This window comes from Pteronotus mesoamericanus, unplaced genomic scaffold, assembly GCF_021234165.1.
Source record: "Pteronotus mesoamericanus isolate MK-2021 breed Mesoamerican mustached bat unplaced genomic scaffold, CSHL_Meso_final scaffold_54, whole genome shotgun sequence".
Lineage (NCBI taxonomy): Eukaryota > Metazoa > Chordata > Mammalia > Chiroptera > Mormoopidae > Pteronotus > Pteronotus mesoamericanus.
Genome location: NW_026555321.1, coordinates 4,983,371 through 5,006,325, shown reverse-complemented (window position 1 = coordinate 5,006,325; position 22,955 = coordinate 4,983,371). Strand labels below are relative to the sequence as shown.

Here is a 22,955-nt window from a genome sequence, read left to right as displayed (position 1 = left end):
TATTTAAAGGATGAATGAAACTAAAACAGTGAAATGCCTAGCCTATGGGACACACAATATATGCTTAATAAATTATAGCTATAGTTACTATTATATTACTATGATGATGATAACATTGTAGCTATTAAAAGTGATATGCTGATATTGAACAGGGAGGCATCTGGACTGTTGATCAGTTCATAGTAATTGTTCACCTTTCAGTGCAAATTCACTATTGAAAATGGTTAGGAAACTTAAATGGAAACTTACTGCATTATTGGCCTGGGAAAACTGATGAGGGGTTCTACATCTATTATACAATCAACATTATCAGTGCTACCTATATAGGTGTAGTCAATAATCAGAAAAACTAAAGCAAACAGAATTGGCGTTACATAGTGCAGTACCACAAAGCCTTCCTGTGCTGAACTTGTTAGAAATGCAGAATCTCAAACTCTACCCTGACCTACTGAATAAGGATCTGCATTTAATGAGATCCAAGGGTGATTTGTGTGCATGTTAATGTTTGACAAACACTGCTGTTAAAGTCATAGTAGACTTTATTTGTGAGCATATCTTGTAGCCCTTTAAAATGTGTTGATTTGTGGATCCAGTAAGCTTGTTATCTGCTGTTGCAATTAAAAGAACATTGGACTAGTAGGTAGACACAGAGAGAAAAAAGTGGAGAGTGCTGTTTGAGATCGCACCAAAGTGCAAGCAGCAAGAAGTAATTGATAGTGAGGGAGAAGGTAAACACTGGAAAATGCAGGCATAGCAAGTCAAATGAGAATCAGTCTGGAGCATTCAGTAAGTAGAAGTTACTATAATAAATCATTACTTAATATTTGATATTTTATACATAATTTAGTTGTTGAGGTCTCTGAATGTGGAGTTATATTTGGACTTGATTCCCAGCTCTTACTCCTAACTGTACCCCTGGGCAAATTACTTACGTTTTGAGGAACTGCTGAACTATTTTCCAGAGTAGCTGCAATATTTTAATTCTTACCAGCAGTGTATGAAGTTTCCAGTTTCTTCACATTCTCAATTCTTATAATTGTTTTCTTTTTAAAAAAAATTTAAAAAAATTACAGCCATTCATGTGGGTATGAAGTAGTATCTCATTGTGATTTTGACTTTATCTTATATATATAAAGTCCTAAAGTTAGTATTATAATTTGATAGGGATTGCACTGAATCTTTAGATTGATTTGGGGAGTTCTGCTGATCTTAGTATTAAATCTTCCAGTTCGTGAACACAGGGTGGTTGTTTCATTTATTTAGGCCTTTAATTTCTTTCAACAGTGTTTTGTAGTTTTCAGTGTACAAGTCTTGCACCTCCTTTGTTAAATTTATTATTAAGTTTTTTATTCTTTTTTTGCTATCATAAATGGAATTGTTGATTCAGTTTTTGATTATTCATTCCTGGAGTGTAGAAATACAACTGATTTTGTATGTTAATTTTGTATTCTGTAACTCTACTGCATTTGTTTATTACCTCTAATAGTTATTTTGTAGATTCCTTAGGAGTTCCTATATATAAGGTCACATCATCTGCAAGTAGAGATATAGTTTTACATATAGTTTTTCTACTTCCTTTCCAGGATATTTTATATTTGGAATATATTTTTTAAAGATTTTATTTATTTATTTTTAGAGAGAGAGGGGAAGGGAAAGAGAAAGAGGGAGAGAAACATCAGTGTGTGGTTGCCTCTCACGTGCTCCCTTCTAGGGACCTGGCTTGCAACCCAGGCATGTACCCTGACTGGGAATCGAACTGGTGACCTTTTAGTTTGCAAGCCGGCTCTTAGTCCACTGAATGACACCAGCCAGGGCTGGGATAATTTTAGATTTATAGAAAAGTTCTAAAATTGTGCAGCGAGTTTCTCCACTCAGCCTCTCTAAAGGTTAAAGCCTTATGTATCCACAGTACATTTGTGGAAATGAAGAAATAAACATTGGTACTATATTATCACTCAGATTTTACCAGTTACTCCATTAGTGTCCTTCTTCTGCTTTAAGATCCAGTCCCAAATACTACATTACATTTAATGTTCAATGATTTTTTTTTTTTTTTTTGAATTCACATACCCTGGAACTTTATTTGTGGGAATTCTTTGAGATCTGGATTTAAAGTGAATTCTTCTAGAAAGGAATTTTGTTTGTCTTTGACACCTCTTTAAACTTGAGGTTTTTTTTTTTGTTAATTTCTAAATTAGAAGTTCATCTTAGAACTTTGTGTCATATAGGGAATATAATTTTCAGTCCTAAGTTCAGGCTTTTAATTAGTAGTCTTAGGTGATACTTTTCATTTCTATTTAGAGCCAGGGTTTCATACAGGTAAATCTCCTTCTGTTGGGAAGATTTCCTGTTAAAAATCCTGTGAGTGCCACTCATTTGGAAGTATCCCAGTTTGAGAAGGATGGTGCTTTTGATCTGTCCTCCTAAGCTTCTTAGCCCCACTAGTATTTCCGTGTCTACTCATGTTCTTGTTGTTGTTGTCCTTCTTCTTGTTCTTCTTGTTCTTCTTTCTTCTTAATCCTCGCCTGAGGACATGCTTCTTGATTTTAGAGAGAGGGGAAGGGAGGGAGAGAGAAAAGGAGAGAAACATTGATTGGTTGCCTATCCTATGTGCCTGGACCAGGGACCAAACAAACTTGCAGCCTGCGCATGTACCCTGTCCTGGAATTGAACCTGAGACTTTTTGGTTTATGAGATGATGCTCTAGCCACTTGAGCCATACCAGGCAGGGCTCTACTCATGTTCTGTTGAATTCACACTCTAAGCCAGTAGTTGGCAAACTAAGGATAGTGGGCCAGTCCTGGCTTGTGGCCTGTTTTGTATGGTTCACTAATGAAAGATGATTTTTACCATTTTAAGAGGGTTGTTAAAAAAAAAAAAAAAGAGAAAGAAGAATATGTGTCAGAGACTGTGGCCCCCAAGGCCTAAAATATTTACTGTAGCATTTTACAGAAAAGTTTGCAGACCTCTGCTCTAAGCTGTCAGAGATTAGCAGATACCATTGACTCTAATATTTGTTTCCACTGGTTTCTCTTTCTTGTGTTTCTGGACCTCACTATCCTGTCCTCTCAGTTGTGCAGTTTTTTAAAAAAATTTTATTTTATTTTTAAAGAGAGGGGAAGGGACAAAGAGGGGGAAATAGCAATGTGTGCCTCTCGCACACCCCCTACTGGGGACCTGGCCCACAACCCAAGCCTGTGCCCTGATTGGGAATCAAACCAGTGACCCTATGGTTGACAGGCTGGCACTCAGTCCACTGAGCCACACCTGCCAGGGCTTAAAAAGACTGTTTTTTTGTTACTTTTCAGTGTGTTGTTGGGATAGAAGTGTAAATCTTTTATTTTCATGTAGTTAATCCATTTTCTCTCTGTTTTGTTTATGGCTTCTAAGGTCCAAGCCATAAACTTTGAAGCTTCTGTGGCTTTTTGTTTATTTTTATCTTAAAACAATCTGTTTAAAGTTGCCTTGGTATATGGATATACATAATATCTTAGTTATTCTTCCTTTTTTAATTTTACTGAATAAGGTAATGGCTCACCTAGCCTTTAATTTAACAAGACTTTTGTTAAATATATTATAACACGAATTCCTGCAACAAAAATTGTTGTACCAGTTTATATTCTAATCAGTAGAGTAGTCCCCTCTCACTAATCTCACTAATTCTAATGTACTTTGAGTATGATAATTTAAAAAACTTAAAAATTTTTTACACTAGAAATACCTCATTCTTGCTTTGCTTCCTTTTTAAGTCATTGAGATTGTTGGATGAAGAAGAAGCAACTGACAATGATTTAAGAGCAAAATTCAAAGAACGCTGGCAAAGGACAGCATCCAATGAACTCTATAAACCTTTAAGAGCAGGTAAAAATGCGCATAAATAACTTTCACATGAATAAGGTCTCAATTTGGATCCATATTTTTGCTTGATTAAATTAGGCTCAATTGTAATCCTCTTTTTACGGCATCTGTTGCTATTATGAAAACCCAGGTGTTATTCCTTGGTTCAGTGTAAGATAAAAAACGATAACAAAAGTGATTCATGTTTATTATAAGAAGTTCAGATTCTTAAGAAGGGTGAAAGTGAAAACTAAAATGATCCTATAACTCTTTTCCTATTCCAGCCCTGTGCATATTTTATAAACATAAATGAGATCATATTATATATATGATTTTATAATTTCATTTCCCTTGAATCCTGGGTGGTAAGAGATGATTTTTAACAGTTAATTTGAAGCCAAATTATCATTTTGAAAACTTTGGTTTTTTTAAGTCAAATTGAACCAGTGATCCTTTGAGAGAGGATACTTTTTAATAAGTTGTAACAAGGGGATGAATGGTTTCTGTATTCATGAGTTGTGGGGAAAGATTAATGTCAATTAGCTTTTATTTGGTGGAACAGGGACCACAAATGTATTTTAAGGTATAACTGTGCTTTTGCTTTATAATGGTTTTTCAAAAACAAAAATGCAAAGATGGACAAGAGGTGAGTTTCTCTTATCTAGTGATTTGGGGCCTGTCGAAGGGGGATAAAAGTAAGATGCTTCTTAAGGGAAAAGCTCCAAAATGCTGAAATTTAAGTACAAAAAATTGAGGCCTGTAGGAAGAGCTCAGAACTAAAAGTACGATCAACCTATAAATATTACTGTTTAAACCAGTGTTGTACTCTGATAACATTCTTTTTTTCCCCGCAGAGGGAGCCAACTTCAGAGCAGTTTTGGACAAAGCTGTGCAAGCAGATGGACAAGTGAAAGAACGTTATCAGTCTCACCGTGACACCATTGCACTTTTGTGTAAGCCGGAGCCTGAGCTGAATGCTGCCATCCCTTCTGCCAACCCAGCAAAGACCATGCAGGGCAGCGAGGTAAGAAGATGCATTTTGATGTGGCTGGTCATCTCTTTATGAAAACTATGTTTGGGCTGTTACAAACAGCAAATTCCTGATTTCTTTCTTACTGACATCTTTTTAAAAATACAGATGTTAATTGAGGTTGTTATATTTAAAGTAGCAAGATATATACACTGAGTAATAGATAATTATACTAATATCATTACTATCCTGTAATAGTAATTTCCATTTATTGAATGCCTCTTGTGAATTGGGTACTGAATTCTAGATACTCTGTATGTTCACAGTATTTAATTAAGGTTTTATAAAAGGGAGAAAATTTCCTGAAATGGAAGGCCTGGGTTTGCCTAGAGACTCTTCTGACCACCAATTCTTTGTTTCTTACATTATTCTATACTGCCTTCCACCGTTCCACCATATTCCACTGGGACTACCTCTGAAAGGAGAGTTGACAAGGTGTGCATGTTAAATGGGTAACATCATCATGGCCTTTCCACTGTTGACAGGAAGGAAAAAATGAATAGTGGGTCATCTGATTCGGAAAGTCCTAAAAGAGGAGAAAGTGCAAGTATGATTTAGAGACTGAGGAGGTCATGTAGTAGGTAAGGCAGAGGTCCTGAAGTACACAGGACAGTAAGCCAAAGGACAAGAAATACAACTGAAAACTTGAAAAAGATGAACTTCCTTGGGATAGTAGATCTCAAAAGTTTTCAGTATTGTTTCTTATTTGTCTTTCACAGAAGCATTTCATGTAATTAATTACTCAACCAAGACTTACACATCTAATCTGTGTAGGGCACTATGCTAGGTACTTTGAAAAATTCACAGATGAATCATACAGAGCCTTTACCCTTATTACAGTCCAGTGTTGAAGATTAGACATAGACAAGGGTAACTGTAGTACTGGGTAGAAACCTAAGTAGTGACTATAGAAAGTGTGCTGTGAAGACACAGGTGACACTGTACTTAAAGCCCAGCATTTTGGAGCTCCTCTCTTCAGAGACTTCTCAAGGAGTTGGGACATTATGAGAAGAGAGGAAAGACAGAAAGAGCAAACCTGTCTCGGATCCAAGGATTGAGTGAGTAAATGTGCCCAGAGAAGCTACTGGAGGTTCAGTGTAAACCAGCCCCCTAAGCCAAGAGAAGACTGCATAGCTGAGTATGTACGGAACCTGAATCTCTCCAGGGGGGTCGGGGTTGGGCACCTGATGGGACAAAGTAGTCCCTCCTTATCCAGGGGGGCTAGTGATGCCTGAAACGGAACGTTACCGAACCCTATATATACTGTATATTTTCTTATACATACATACATGCCAGTGATAAAGTTTAATTTGTAAATTAGGTAGAGTAATATATTAACAACAGTAATAAAAGACAACAGTTGTAATATAATAGAAGTTACGTGAATGTGGTCTCTTACTCAAAATATCTTACTGTACTATGCTACCTTTTCACTTAAAGGGAGTACTTTATGGCTTCTCTTTGGCCTGTCCAAATTGCCAGCATCATTTCTCTTGTCTTTGGAGCCATTAATAAGTAGAATAAGTGTTATTTAAACAAAGGCGTTGATACCTCTGTAGCCTGCTACTGAGTGACTAACCAGTGAATAGCATACACTCTGCAGATGTGCTGGACAAAGGGACGATTCACGTCTGGGGCAAGACAGAGCAGAACAGCGAGAGCTTTTATCATGATACTCAGAACAGTGTGTGATTTAACACTTAGGAATTGTTTTGTTCAAAGCAATAAAGTGAGTACGCAGCACTGTGGTGACAGCCAGCTCTTACATTTGCAGAGTCTGGGAGTTGGGGGCAGACTGGCTGGAGTTTTGTCTTAGCCCGGGTTTCTCTAAAGGCAAGGATTTGGGCGCAAGTAGTTGATTCAGGACGTGATTGCTGGATGGGTGGGGAGAGAGTGGGGAAGGGAGACCTGGGGGGAAGGGAGACCAAGAAAAGGGACTTAATGTGTAAGTTACTGCTGGGGCACCTGGGCTCAGTCCCTCTGGGGACTGTGTAGACTACTGTATTTATTTATTTTTATTTTTTATTTTTAAAGATTTTTCTTTATTTATTTTTAGAGGCGAAGGGAGGGAGAAAGAGGGAGAGAAACATCAGTGTGCGGTTGCCTCTCTCACGCCTGCCACCGGGGCCCTGGCCTGCAACCCAGGCATGTGACCCGACCGGGCATTGAACTGGTGACTCTGTAGTTCTCAGGCTGGCACTCAGTCCACTGAGCCCCACCAGCCAGGGCCCTTTTTACACTCTTAAATGGTTGAAAACAAGTCAAAAGAATAGTGTTTAATGACATATGATCACTACATGAAGTTCCAGTTTCAGTGTCTGTAAATAAGTTTTTGTTGGGACATAGCCATACTTCTTCAGTCATTTTGTCTATGGCTGCTTTCACACTACAAGGGCAGGTTGAATAGTAGCAGCACAGATTGGTTCACAAAGCCAAAAATACTTTCTGTCTGGTCCTTTACAGGAGAAGTTTGCTAGCCCCTGATCTGAAAGATGAAATTCAGACACTGTAGGTGATCTCATTCCTGCCTTTCTGTTTGACCTCATCTCTCTCCATTTTGTTTTTTTATTTACTCTACTTCAACCAGATTGGCTTTTTCCCCCGTTCCCCTTTGAACATGCTAAGCTTGTTCATGCCTCAGGACTTTAACATTTACTTTACCTACTGTTGTTGGAGACAGTAGGTAAAGCCTTTGGCTTCTGTTTCTCCTTTTGTAATAGAATCATTGTGTACCATATGAGTCTATTATTGTGTATTTGTTTAATTCTTTCCTTCTCTGCCCTTCTCTTCCTCCCACGAAGGAAAGAACTCTATTTTAGCATGTAGAGCAGTACCCAACACGTAACGATTCAAAAGTATTTGATTGCTGCAGCCATGTCAAATTCAGTGCCTGCCCCACCCATGGTAGGCACTGGCCCAGAAGGCTGCCATAGAAACACTGTGACTCATGGGCCCTGATCGCCTCTGCTGGGCCTCAGGGATAAATTTGGTTACAGACACCAAGAAAAAAAAAAAGAAAAAAAAAAGAAAAAAAAAGGAAAAAAAAAAAAGTATTTGATTGATAACCACTGACACCCTAACGTAGTAAAGGAATGTAATTGTAGTTGAAAGCTAATTGAGTTGTTTGTAAAACATAAAAATAAATACCACAGGATACTTCTAATTATTTATATACTTTAACTTGTTAACATGTTAAGTCTTAAACTGGGGTTTAAAAGAAATTGAGGCAGTGGTTTCCTTTTCTTACTATTCTGGCCTTTCATTTGTGGAAGGAGTCTAATTCATTTTTTCTACTTTATTTACTCTGTTAAAATGAGGCTAGTATCTGAAATATGGTTAAACTTGTAACTTTGACAGTTAAAAAAAGAGGATGTTTATCATACATTGAATCTCCATCTTTATGTGATAGTTTAAAAGTTCATTATAAATTGGTTGTTTCAAATGGCATCTTTTCTTTCAGAGACTTAGAATCATAGCATTGTGGCATCGGACTTATTAAATAGCTCTTTGGTCCCTCCTTACCATTCTGATTAGAAAACTCACTAAAATGAAAGTTAGGAAGTTAGCTTTTCTCCATAACACAGCTAGTATTAGAATTTGTGGTTCTTAAAATCTTGATGGGGTTCTCTCCCCACCCCATTCTGCTGCCTTGTGTACCGTTAGTTCTTCACTAAAGAGGAAGTTGTATTGATGTGAACCATGTCTGTCTTCTCATAATACTTCCTGGCTAACTTGGGGATATTATCAATGCAATTTTAGCTATTTGTTGAGAAGATCTCAGTTTCTATAATATAAAACACAAGTTACAGTGTTCGTAACTCTCAACTTAAGACTATTTTTTAACCAGTTCTACATATTCCTGTTTTTCCCCCAGTATTATTTAACTTGGCTATTTTTTTCTTTTTAGTACATGTGCTGCCAAAGCAAGAACAATTTTTTTTTCTTTCTAGCTTTTGTTTGACATAACTTAAAGAGAGATGAAAATGACATTTCTTATTTTTCTAATAGCTAAACAGAATTTGTAGGGTAAAGTCTTCAAAGTCATAGTTGAGGTTCCATTACCAGTTTAAATATGCTAACAGATCATACTGTTGCAGCCCTTTAAAATTTATATACAATTACATTCCCCCAATACAAAATGTGTCACATAATTACAGATGTAGTTATAATTCAGCAAAAAGGATACTTTAATTCTTAATCTTTTCCTCTATCCCTGTGTGAATGCTTAGATGCCTAACTTCTTTAGTCCACGGTGTACCCAAAATATAGTTAAATCATAAAACCTAACTACTAGTTAATAATAATGGCTAATATGATTGAACACCTAACCCTCTGTTGGAAATTACATTGTGTACTTTATATGGATTATTTCAGTTTTCACATCAGTCCTGAGGTAGGTACTATTATTATTCTCATTTTGCAAGTGAGAAAATTGAGTTTTGCAGGTAGTAAACTGCCCTTGGTTGCACAGTAACTAAGTCCGTTAAGTCTACTAAGGGAATGTAGTCAGAGTTAAAGTATCTTACTGTGTAATTATGTTTCACTTTGATGAACTGTTAGTTCATTTGTTTCTGTATTCAAGTTTTGATTTAATTTTAATTTTGAATGTGAAAAAATGATGATACAAAAAGTGCCTTCAGAGAGATCTCATCCATTTTTGTTCCACCTTGTTCCCATCCACTTTGTATAAGTAATCATATTCACTAATTTCTGGTTGGTCCTTAGTGCTTTTCTTTTTGCAAAAAAAAAAAAAATATACATGCATACAAATATACATAATACATGCATGTGTATCTTTATATTCTGATTTCTTTTTATCAAAGTGCAGGTTATATATATACTTGTACCTTTCTTCCCCCCTGCCCCCTCATTTCCTTGAAGTTACTTGGAAATAAGATTTTTATCCACCATTGTCTAACATCAGATTCCAGTAGATTTCTTAAACGGAGTTTCATGTCGATCCAGTGTGATTCATTCTCTTCCTTCCTTCCTTTTAGCGTGTCTGTGATGTGACGCTTCTTGGACCTCAAAGAGTAATATTTCTTTCTACTGCCTGTATCTCATTTTCTTTTCTTTTCTTTTTCTTTTTAATTGACTCTAGATGTTAAGATTAGGACACTTAGGAGATGTGGTTGGTAAACAGGCCAAAAGGAAAATCACCTAGAAGAAACTTTAGGCTTTTCCTCAGGTCTTTGGTCTTCACAAAGGAAGGTTACTTTGCACAGTCCTTTCTAGGAGCTAAGTAGGCCTAGAGTGAAGAGTAGATGGAAATTCCTATCAATGTGCAGTTTGTGAGGAAATCCATTGGATTTGGAATGCTGCTGTTAAGAACAGACACAGGGATATTGGTGGGGGGTTCATGGGTGTCCCATTCTTCCTTTGACTCTTCTCCAGCTTTCTTTTTATGAGCATCGTTGGGGCAAGCAGATAAGGGAATTGGGATTGGTGTTCTCCCTGGTGGTCCCAGCAAAAGTGTGAAGAGATGTGAGTGAAAGAGGGTAGTTTATAAGTGGCATTGGAGGGCCCTTGGACACTGTAACACTATAAAGTGTTTTTGAATCATGTGGAATTACATCAGAGACTGATTGGGTGAATAAGAGGGATAAAGGTCTTAATTATATGAAGAGATGTACAAGAATCTGCTTTCTCTCCCAGTATATGAAGTAAACAGCTTTTATTTTATCTTTCTATCTCTTTCCCTATCTAGCGTGCTCTTTCCATATGTATCTCTTTCTGTCTCCATATGTCTCTATTTCTCAGGTTTTCTGTTGGCAGAATAGGGTTACTTATGTGTCAGAATTCACTTTCCTATACCATAGAGGTAGGCAGTATAATGTAGAGTGGATAGGAGATTGCTTTTGGAGTGAGGCAGACTTAGGTCTCAAATTTCACCTCTGCTCCTTAGTATCTGTGCAGACCTTGGGCATGTTACATAACCATTTTGAGACTCAGTTTCTTCACCTGGGGGACATTAAATTCTATTTATCAAGTGTTTAGAACAGTGCCTGGTATCTAATTAATGTTCAGTAAATTGTATCTCTTGCTAGTGTTAGGGCTGCTGCTGATACAATCTGAGTCCACCAAAAGGTACAATGCCTGTATCTAAATAAATCTGATGTACAGTTTATACTTGGCTTTCTGGAAAATCATCTCCTCCTGACTCTGGATGAACCTTTGTATATAAATCCCTTCTTGAAGTTGGCTTCTGGTTTTTTATTTTTTTGGCAATTAAACTGCTTTTTTTTTTTTAAGGTTGTAAATGTATTAAAATCCTTGTTGGCAAATCTTGATGAAGTAAAAAAGGAAAGAGAGGGGCTAGAGAATGACCTGAAATCAGTGAATTTTGACATGACAAGCAAATTTTTGACTGCTCTGGCTCAAGATGGTGTGATAAACGAAGAAGCTCTTTCTGTTACTGAACTGGATCGAATCTATGGAGGTCTGAAGACTAAAGTCCAAGAATCTCTAAAGAAACAGGAAGGACTTCTTCAAAATATTCAGGTGATGTTTATATACATTAAGAAGATGTATTTTTTTTTAAAAAAGAAAGGATAAACTTAGTTTAAGTCCTTGTTCATTTAGGATTGTCTTTCTTTCAAGTGTTACATATTAATTGAAATCTGTAATCATTATTGATTGTTTTGACATGCAATGAATTTGTGATATTTTTACTTAAGGAAAGATTTAAAGCACAGTGCTTCTCCAAAAGAAATATTAGGGAAATTTCTAGTAATTCCTGCATGTAATCTTATGATTTTTCATAGTTGGGAAAGTATCAATAAAAATGTTAGGAGCTGTGCTAATTTCATAAATGCATGCAAATAACGTAAGTCTTTCTTTTAAAAAAACAAGGTCTCACACCAGGAATTTTCAAAAATGAAACAATCTAACAATGAAGCTAACTTAAGGGAAGAAGTTTTGAAGAATTTAGCTACTGCATATGACAACTTTGTTGAACTTGTAGCTAATTTGGAGGAGGGCACAAAGGTATGGCGTATAAAAGAAACCATAGCTATCCAGAATAGATGAGAATATGTAGTTTGGGAAGTTAATTATTTTTTCCAGTTGGACCAGGTTATTTTTGCCTCACATTTGGTAGCCTCTGAGAGTTTTGTTATAAGAGCTTAAAGAAGGTGACAACATTTCATGGGAACTTTGATGAATTGTGTATTTTACCAGGTAGGAAAGGAGTTAGGCACTTGGTGTAGCAGAAATTAGCCCAGAGATAGTAAAAGCTAATCACACTTTTTTGGGGGATGGAGGGTTGACCAGTGAATGAATTATGAAGAAACAAAGCTGATCTTCGTGGGGGAAAGTGGATAGATACAGCTTTTATATTCTGTGCTAATGGTGTGGGTGATGATAGACTTGTAAATCTGTTTTAAGGATTTTATTGCTTACTCTTTTAAAAGTTTAGGGAAATGCTTATATTTGTTTTTTATCAATTACTTTGCTTATGAGGGAACAAGTGATTTTTAAATTTTTCAGAAACATCACTCCTTTGTTACTTCAGCTCCATAGTGATCATTGAATGAAGTTACCTTGATGTAAATATAACGGAGATGATATAAAGACATCTGAAGAGAGGGTAGAAGTGCTACAGAGCCTTTCAAAACAGAGAGTATAGTGAAATATCATTTTAATTCCATTTAAAGTGCTTTATTGGACTAGATAAGCTGAGAAAACTCTCCAGAGACCCTTTGAAAATTCTTCCAAAGGGCTTCTGAGACGATGCCTGCATTTCTGAAGTGACTGTGCAGATCTGGTCCTTCCAGGGAAATGGGCCCAGCGTCTTTATTAAACAGCTGGCTTTTCTCTGGGAACGGGGAAAATGTTCATGATCAGGCTGTGGTACCAGTGTTCTCTAAAAGTGATCTTACTATTTTTTATTTTCTTTAGGAGCCTTAGCTCTTTTTTAATATTAAGTAGTATGACTATGTCTCATGCAGACAATTTTAGTTTTTCATTTTTAACTATTATTGACAAATGATGTTTAAGATTGTGTATCTCCTTGTATTAAAAAATTGTTCTGGTTTGTTAGTTATATTTGTTCTTTGCTTATAGTTTTACAATGAACTGACTGAAATCCTGGTCAGGTTCCAGAACAAATGCAGTGATATAGTATTTGCACGGAAGACAGAAAGAGATGAACTCTTAAAGTAAGTTTGTTTTCTGTATCAAATTGTACTTAAGTACTTTTCTTAAAAAAAACAAAAACCAAAAAAGCCTTGTGGAGACTTTTGGGGTAAAACTTGGCAGTGTGAGATAGCAATTTCCTTTTTTCTTGGGTATTTTACAAAACAGTAAGTAAGCAGCTACATGATCTGGGCACAAAAGGATAAAAGGGATCAGTAACTCCAGAGGTAAGAAATACAGTGATGTCACCTGATAATAAAACGGCTCAGCGTGGCAGATCTCAGGAAATGACAGGAAGCATTAGCAGTTTACCTTGTAGTGGCAAATAGGTTCCTTAAATAAACTAGAGGTACAGAACATGGGGAGACAGGGTGAATAGCACAAAAAATATCAGTGAAATTGCTTTCTGAAGGAGACTACTGAGAAAGCTGGGCTGGTAGCGTAGGACTCATTCTGTGCTGAGTAATCAGTAGGGAGTTGATATGAAGAGTCTATATTTATAAGGAGAAAAAAATGGAAAATATATAACAAAACTTAATAGATGAAGAACATTCACCAGAATAATATTGTCACAGGACAGATGAATATTCTGAGCTTAGATTTCACTATGACATTTTTTTTTTAAAGGGTTAGGAAGCAGTCTTTCTAGGAGCACCAAAAAGCAGAAATGCCAGAACTCAAGATGCTGAGTAAACAGGAGGTGATAACATGTGGTATCAGAGTTCATGAAAGAAGAACAAAACCATCACACATCTAAAATGAAATGGGAAGGAGCACAAAAGGAGAATATAGGCAGTGAAGAAAACACAGGAGAGTAGAAATGAGAAAAACGAAAATGAAACCAAAGTAAAGATAGGATTTAAAAAATTAAAGATGGGTAAAGAAAATCCGGTATATACAGGATTGAGTTTCTCTGGTAGAAGAAAAACCAAAAGAGTGAATAAAACAAATATTTAATGATAACACTCAAGAACCTGTTCCTAAAATAAGTACAAGCTTGTTGAAGGATGTATCATTTGGTTGGAAAAAATTAACAGTAACTGCCAGCCAACAGCAAGGCATATAAATTATTAGCCTTAAAATAATGGCAGGACCCTTTATGTAGTCAGGGAAGACTGCAGGTCAGTTTGTAAAAAGCTAGAAAAGTTCAGGCTGGCGGCAGTGGAGAAAGTGGAGTGATTGTTACAGGGACTATAGGAAGGCAGACATGAGCCAGACTGTCCTTCGGGTGTGTGCAGAGTCCCATGTTCTTTAGTAAAGAGCATGCAGAACTCAGAGTGGCTGTACTCATGAACCAGCCTTGAGCTCTCAGCCGGCCACACATTTATTCACCCTCTGTCCCTTATTCACAGCTGTCCGTGGAAGAGATGGAAGTAGATGTCAAGAAGCTATCTCCCTCCACTCCTAAGAAAGAGCAGGGCCACTTGATTTTATTGAATATTTCTAGCTAACCTTTAAAAAGCAAATAATTAGAATGCTTTTTAATGGATTCCAGAGGTTTAAAAAAAAATCTCCCTGCAGATTACTTTTATTGTTAAGAAAAGCCAACAAAGATTAAAACGGAACACAGTCCTCAGGCCAGTTTCATTTGTGAATACAAGTCTTAAATACTTACCATTGATAGTTAGCAGTATGTTAAAAAAGAACCATTACCAAAGGGGAAAGGGGGGAAGTTATTCCAGTAGTGCATGAGTTCATTATTTCTCAGTCTAAAGAGAAAAAGAGTCTCTTCATAGATGAAGGAAAAGCATTTGAGAAAATAACTATTCTGGTACTCAGTGAAACAGGAGTAGATGAATACTTCCTTCACATGAAAAAACTATATGCATGTGTCTGTCTGTCAGTCTGCCTACCTACCTATCTTACCTGCACGAAACTCAGCATCATGATTAATGGAGAAAAACTGTAAATATTCCCCATAAAGTCAGGAAAAGACAATAGATGCTCACCAACACTATTATTTAATAATATATTGGCAGTGCCAGCCAGCACATTTAGATAAGAGAAAGACATCACAAATATAAAAATTGGAAGGGAGGAGGTAAAACTATCACTACTTACAAATTTTATGATTGTACCGTTTGCAAACTCAAGAGATTCAACCCCCAAAACTCTGCAAATAAAAGAATTATTACCAAACATAGTTGATCATAAAAATGTGTAGAAACCAAAATCTTTCATATAAATAGACATATAGAAAATACAATGGAGGAAAAGGCCCTATTTACAATAGTAAAATGATAAAATACATGAGATCTGTATGAAGAAACCTTTTAAGCACTATTTGAGCACACGTAAGAAGAATTCAGCAAGGTGAAAGACGTATAGTGTTCTTGGATAGGATGACTCAGATTCATGAAGATGTCATTCTAAGTAAACTTAGACATTTGACATTATTTTGATTAAAAAAAAATCAATAGGTTGTCATTTGAAACTAGACAAATGGATCCCAAAGCTCAAGTAGAAAAACAAAGATGATTGGCCAAGAAAATTGAATAAAAAGAACAACAAGAAGAAACTAATTCTATCAGATATTAAAATATGTAATATTGTCTCTTAAAAACACATTTGGTACGGGTACATGTTTAGACAGCCCCAAAACAATAGAAAATAGTAGTAGGTTCAAATGCATATGTGAATTTAGTGTAAAAATGTTCTTAAACCAATCAGATTAAGTTAGAGACAACTGCCTAGGCGTTTAGAAAACAAAAGTTACTTTTATACATGAACATATTTCAAGTTGATCAGACTTGAAGTGTGTAAAATGAAGGGTAAAGTCTAAGAGAGAATATGGGAGCATTCCTTAATAAAGCTAAAATGGGAAGTCTTTTCCTAGCTCTGACTTAAAATCCAGAAGCCATTAAAAAAAGGGCTAAGTTCATAACCTGGTAAGCAGTCAAAAATGTAACAAACTGCGGCCCTGGCCAATGTGGCTCAGTGGTTGGATTGATGTCCTGTAGCTGAAAGGTTACAGGTTTGATTCCCAGTCGGGGCACATGCCTACGTTGCAGGTTCACCCTTGGTCTGGGCGTGGGCACATAGGACCCTGGTTCTGGCCTGGGTGCTAATATAGAGGCAACCGATCGATGCTTCTCTTGCATTGATGTTTCTCTTTTCTCCCTTCCTCTTTCCCTTCTTCTCTCTTTCTCTCTCAAAAAGCAAATGAAAATGTCCTCAGGTGAAGATTAAAAAAAAAAGTAACAAACTGGGAAAAATACTTGAAATTTTTTATCAGTGAGACAGACAAAAGCTTGTCAAGTGATTTCAGCTCAGTGAGAGAGAGGTGAATGGCAGAAAAGTAGGCCCAGTAGTTGTCATATAAATCTAAGAGTTTATTTTGTTAAAATCACTGTTAATGCTCAGGACTTAAATTCTTTAAAACATTTTTATTGAATGTAAAATAGAAACACAAGAAAAATATATATAGATATATATCTTGTTGAATTCTCACAAACTGAATACACCCACGCAGTGAGCACTTGTCAGCACCCCAGAAGCATAGCTCATGAATCCACCCAGTCATTACCCACTTCCCCTACGGCAACCACTATCTTGACTGTGAAAGTATACACTAGTTTCTCCTATTTTTGCACTGTAAATAAATGGAGTCATGTACTTTTTTGTGATTGCCTTCAAAAGTCAACATTCTTTTTGTGATATTCATCTGTATGATGTTTCTGTATGTATTTCATTGTATGAATGAATATACTACATGTTTATCTGTACTGTTATTAAGTATTTGAGTACTTTTAAGTTTTGGGCTATTATACTGTGAATAGTGTGGGCATGAATGTTCTAAGACACAACTGTCCAATATTACTGGCAACAGTAAATGAATAGAAACAAATCAGATGTCTAGAGCTGGTAAAATAAAGCTACATGTGTACAGTGAAATATTGTGCAGTCACACAATTTAATATTGCTGGTAGTCACATTAAAAAGCTAAAAGAAACAGGTGAAATAGAGTTTAGTAATATATTTTTTTTAACCCAGTATATCCAAAGCAGTATCATTTCAAAATATAATCAGTGTAGAAATTATGAAGGAGGTAATTTTACTCCTTCCCTCTCCCACACTAAATCTTAGATACCTGGTGTGTAATTTTCACTTACAGCACATCTGTTTTGTTCAGTGAGATTTTGGGATGGGTCTCAGTTGTGAGAGGGGATTTAAAGATATTTTTCTGGTTTTTAATACTGTATTTTAGTGGTCTTTCTAACAATCCTGTCTTTTAAGAATTTACCTTAGTAATAGATATCGAAGTATTTTTTTTAACATAAAATATCACAGTGCCACATTAAAAAAAATATCTCTAGGAAGTGTTTGTTAAGAAATTTACAAAGTGGTTTGAGTAGGTTAGCTTTTTCACCTGTTTTGGTTTCTGTAAACACTGATAAAATACAGGGATTAAAATATTAGCTAGGTAAGCAGTTGTAATTTTCTGATTACTTACTTTTAGATAGGTTATTAGTTAGGAGTTCCTCTACTAGGGAATGACCTCTTATTAAGAGTGGGCAGTCTTTTAGGACCACTTGCTCAGTCTGACATGGTCTTTACTCCAGCCATAACTGTACCTCTGAAAAAACTGACCTTTTTCCTTGGCTTCAGAAGCAGAATAAGAACTAACTCCATTTTATTAAATAGTAGAGAGAAGATTTAAGCTAGTTCTAGTCAAGATCAGAAATGTAGCCTATTTTAAAATACTATAATTGTTTTCAGTGTTTCATGAATGAAGAAAACTACCTGATAGTTTATGTATTGGGTTTTCTTATATTGTGTTGATTTCTAACACTTTTGTCTTTAATAAGGGACTTGCAGCAAAGCATTGCCAGAGAACCGAGTGCTCCTTCGATTCCGACACCTGCGTATCAGTCCTCGCCAGCAGGAGGGCATGCCCCCACGCCCCCAACACCAGCACCAAGAACCATGGCGGTCAGTAAGCAGACATTTTGAAAATGGAAGTTTTATATTAGTGACAACTTGCTTGCTGTAGAGGATAAAACAGACTTTACATTGGAGAAGTCTGGTATCACCATGTTTGTCAGGTGACCAGTCTGATGTTTTGCAATGTGAAGAATTCTTGCCAAAAAAAACCCCCAAACAACTTTAACTTGAATCTAATCAAGTCTTTAGAATCAACTTCCAGTTTGTAGCAAATACAGTGATAAAACAAGAAGTTAAATTGTGTCACTAGGAAACAATTGGACAAATCTAGAACTGGGACATTTTGCGGGACACCTGGCTTGGTTTTTTCTAAAAGTCAGTTTCATAGAAAAATGTTAGGCAGAGGGAATGTTTTAGATTAAAAAAGAGGAAAGATTCATAATCAAGAGCAATACATGAACCTTAATTGGAGCTTGGTTCATGAAAATACCTGTAAGAGCTTTTTTTTGTTTCTGTTTTTGTTTTTGATAAATAAGGAAACTTGAATGTGGAGTAGATACTTGAGGATATTTGGGAATATGTGTTAATTTTCATAGGATGACATGGTATTGTGATTATGTAGGAGAATATCAGAACTTACATGTTCATTATACTGTTCTTTTAAGTTTTCTGGTGTTTGAAAATTTTCATAAAATGTTTGGACCAGGGAGGATGAGATTACAGTAGTAAGCTGTACCTGACCTGCTCCTTCCTTCCACCTCAGATGTCTAACCTTTGGTGGGAGCAGTAGCAGTGATTAAGTAGGAGGCATGAGTAAAAGAGCAGTGGGTACGGAGGATCCACAGACTCAGAATCATTCCTCAAATATGATACATTTCTAGAGTAATGAGCCAACATTTAAGAATGGAAATTAAAAGTGTATCTGGTTAGATTATAGAGTTTCTCATATGCCCTCATTTATTTTAGTTGATAGCAATTTGAGAGAAACATGAAACATTTTGTAATCAGTGCTGATTTTTTGTTACAGACAACTAAGCCCCAGCCCCCAGCCCGGCCTCCACCTCCTGTGCTTCCAGCTGGTCGTGCTCCTTCCGCGACAGCTCCCGCTCCCGCTCCCGCTCCCGCTCCCGTGGGGGCTGCAGCTACTGCGCCAGCTCCTCCGCAGGCTCCTGGTTCCGCCCCCCTTCCACAGGCCCAGGGGCCCCCCTACCCCACCTACCCAGGATACCCCGGGTAAGGCTGAGACTCCGTGCGTCCCAGTGAACTGGCTCTGTTTCTAGCTCTGGTTAACCTTTTAAAAATGGGATTGTTGCTTCTCTGAATGGATGTTGTGTCATGAATGAATAAGCTACATTGTCAGCTTGTACACAAATAAAAATGTTAGTCACTTACTTGAGTGGTTGGGTGGCCATTTCCTAAGCATATATATGTTTTTAGTTTTTTCATAATGGGTTCATATTAAATAAATCTGGAATTCAAAATGTATTTTCTTGATCTTGTTTATTTAGGTGATCAAGTATCTTTTTTGAGCTTAGCATAAGCAAGACTGATATGGTCTTATTCATAAACCTATACTTTGAAATCTTGGCATTTTGATAAACTATTGAGCAGAAATTTATATAATTATGGAATGTACTTTCTTAAAGGTCAGCTTTCTTTGTGATAATTTGTTAATCTTAAAAATCAAGGCATTTGACTGGTTTTTTAAGTGTGCTTCAAACTTTACATAATAAGGCCATGTCTTCCAACTATTAGAACTTTTTTAAATAGTAAATTTATATGCATTACAGTGAACTTGATGTTCTTTTATTTCAGTTAATAACAGGATTAGGAACACTTTTCCCTAACAGGTACCTTGAAAAAGCTGCTTTTTCTTTCCGATGTTCTCTATTAGCCTGAGAAATGGAGACAATGCTTTCTTGAAAAAACTGGGTTTTAGAGTAATTGTTATGTTTCATTTTTTTAGTATTTGATTTACCAACCCAATTCTTTTGTTTTCTTCTTCCCAACAGGTATTGCCAAATGCCCATGCCCATGGGCTATAATCCTTATGCATACGGCCAGTATAACATGCCATATCCACCGTTGTATCAACAGAGCCCCGGACAGGCTCCGTATCCAGGACCCCAGCAGCCTTCATACCCCTTCCCTCAGCCCCCACAGCAGTCTTACTATCCACAGCAGTAATATGTCAGCTCAGAAGTTCAGCTGGTTCAGTCAGAAGGGACAGAAATACCAATCCTGCAATAAGTGTACTAAACTCCACGCTCTCGTTAATATGATGCACTCTGCTGTGCTGAATCAGTGTATGATGCTTGTCTGCGGCTGAACACTAAAAGCTGTTTAGTGTCCCAGTTCCACGTTTGACTGCACATGTGAGACTTGCTGCTGTTGCAGTACAAACACTAGGTATAATAGGATTTGAAATAAATTATATTACAGTTCATAAAAGTTGAAAATGAGAAATTAAACCCACAAGTGAAACCTTTGAAATGATCATACTTATGTCTACATAAGATGTGATTGGGACAGCAGATACTTATGACAGTTTAAGTACAGATATTCAAGTAAACCAAGTTTTCTTTCTCTTTTGGTTTATTGATTTGGTTTAATTTCCATTATGCTATTTTGCATAATCAAAGCATTGTAATCTTATAATTTAAAAATAAATTACTTAAGAACAGTTGTTATTGTTATGTTTTGTCATTGATTCTCATTACTGTCTAATTTCTTTCTGGTATTAGTTTCATTTTATGTGTACGTGAGTTAAACAGGAACTGTGTTTAAGTGCATGATTAGTGCAAGTTAATAGTCAGGTTCAAGTACATTTATAGGAAAACCAAAAGAATAGTATCATAATTTATCTTTCATATGCTGAGTAGTAAATTAATTTTGAAATTTACTTTGAAAAGTCCTATGATGATGTGGAAGGAACACAATTGGTACCAAAGATGCTTCAAAGAAATATACAAATAAATATGTATACTTAATGTTTTATTAGTTTCTCCAAGAAATTGCTACAGTTTCTGGTAATTAATTTTTTTTATAATCTGGTTAAAGTACATTATTGATCATACTGCCTAATATAATGGGATTGTTTAAAGAAAATTTACTGTACCCTTCTCTTTCTTTCCACCTTACTGTCTTAACTTAGTAACATTTGATGCACAATGTATGTGAATAGACTTAAGCCCTTTCATTTTCATGCTCCCAAAGATTGGACTATTTTCTATTTCAGGGAGTACAGAAAACAGTTGTTGGGAGCATATGCCAATTCTGGAATAGGCTGTGTATTTAATATTAATCTCTGCTGTCAGGATAGCTAATCACTGTATAAACCTCAGTGAAAATAGTGAGATATGCTTCATGGAATGAGAAAATGAGAAAGGAATAAGTTGTTTGATATCACGGTGGGATCTGTTCTGTGTGAGGTTCATTTCTGAACATACTGGGCATATGAGCAGTTTTCCAGTGCATCAGCTTATGCTTATTTTTTAAGTTTTAATGCTGACTTTTTCTTGCATTATTGTTTCATTTAAATGATACTGTCACTTGGTCCACTGTTGTTTTCATTGACAGTTTGGGTTTCTATTTTAACTGTTGGACTGAGGGTATGATTGTAAAAAGGAGTGGATTGGTTTCAAAATATATGTATATTTTTAAAAAATCTTACTTTGTTGTATGTAGAAAACATGAAGGCATGTTACTGCAATAATAATGACTTTACATTGGACTATTGCAATTGGTTTAAAGTCCGATAGTTAAAACCTTGGCAAAAAAATAGTTTTTACATATCAAAACTAATTTTTATTAATGCGGAGTCATCAAAGTATGACATGGGCTTGTTTGACTCTTGTGTAAATGACATTTAAGTTCTACATTCTTATTACTCAAGCTATCATATACTAACATAAGATACTCAGTGAGAGGGTTATTCCAAATTGCTAGTTTGTAACTCTCACTAATGCAGAAGAAACAAAGACAAAGTTGGCCTGAATATTCTCTTGGGGAAAGATCCGCTAAAGAAGAGAGCAAGTAGACTAAGTGCGTCTGAGGGCCAAATGAGAAGTAAGGCATTAAGCCCATTTCCTGTGCCAAGCTAGGCCTGTTCCCAGGGAGCCACAGGAATTCTAGGAAAGGCGGCTCCCCAGCCCCTCGGGGCAGCCTCTTCCCACAAGCCGGGTGGCTCGTCTGGCCGCAGAGCCTTTTCGTGTAGCCACCGGGACCTGTTCCCTCTCACCTGTTCATTCATCCTTCAGGTAGTTGAGGATGCTTTCTTGCGGCCACCTGTGTCGAGGCACAGGCGGCCGGGGTCCTGCGGGCCTTCGCTGCTGGGTCTGTGTAGGCCTATCTAATTTCATTACGATGGCTCATGGAAAGAAGTTTTGCTATGTCTGTTTTGCATTCTAGCAAACAAGAATGAAGCCTTCACTGGGATTATTTTTTATCAAACTTTTTAATCTTTTGCTTAGTGTTCAGTATTCTACAAAATACCCTAAAACGTTGTTTTGGATAATGCGGTTGGTTTAGAGGCAACAGAGTGTCACTCTGGTTCAGGCCTGTTTGTATGTACCTGTGTTTATAATTAGGCTTTTTGATTCTCTTCCTAACCTAAAGAAAGGAAGCCGTTCCCAGACCATATATGTTAGCGTTTGGAATACTGTTTTAAAGGGGATTTTACTTTAAAGAATGGAGCTCTGCATGAAGAGCTGCTCAGAAGTGGGGTAAACACTAACTTGTATTTCTTTTTCCTAGTTGAAGACAGATGGTCTGACTTCTCAGTCTGGTGTAAAGTATTGGGCTACTCCTTTGCTCCTTGGCCTTTATTCTCAGTTAAGAGAAATACTCATATATCCCTGCAAAACATTCAGTCTTTGTGAGATATCCATGTACCCGTTCCCCTCTGTGCAATTTATAATCTCCCTCTCCCCAAATCTGAATAGTTACACAACAAAGAACAAGATTTCACAGCCTTCTGTCCCTGACATTCTATCCCAGTCAGCAGCCTTTCTAGTCCAACACAGATTTTTTAAAAAAGTTTCCATTAGAGCTTTACTGTTTGCAAAAG

At 36.6% G+C, this 22,955-nt stretch overlaps 1 protein-coding gene and 1 non-coding gene across 3 annotated transcripts in view; both read left to right on the top strand.

The window, feature by feature from the left end:
- Positions 1-20,842, top strand: part of PDCD6IP (programmed cell death 6 interacting protein) — a 53,985-nt gene extending 33,143 nt beyond the window's left edge. For both annotated transcript variants that reach the window (XM_054595478.1, XM_054595477.1), the window contains exons 11-18: positions 3,750-3,861; positions 4,692-4,861; positions 11,120-11,368; positions 11,720-11,854; positions 12,932-13,026; positions 17,812-17,935; positions 18,915-19,120; positions 19,900-20,842. In XM_054595478.1, the coding sequence (XP_054451453.1) occupies positions 3,750-3,861; positions 4,692-4,861; positions 11,120-11,368; positions 11,720-11,854; positions 12,932-13,026; positions 17,812-17,935; positions 18,915-19,120; positions 19,900-20,074 (1,266 nt within the window). In that variant the 3' untranslated portion in view covers positions 20,075-20,842. The remainder of the gene's footprint in view (positions 1-3,749; positions 3,862-4,691; positions 4,862-11,119; positions 11,369-11,719; positions 11,855-12,931; positions 13,027-17,811; positions 17,936-18,914; positions 19,121-19,899) is intronic.
- On the top strand, positions 7,735-7,869 carry LOC129061112 (small nucleolar RNA SNORA5). Its single transcript, XR_008528080.1, has one exon. It is a non-coding gene; the product is annotated as a small nucleolar RNA SNORA5 (small nucleolar RNA).
- Positions 20,843-22,955: the final 2,113 nt, after the last annotated feature.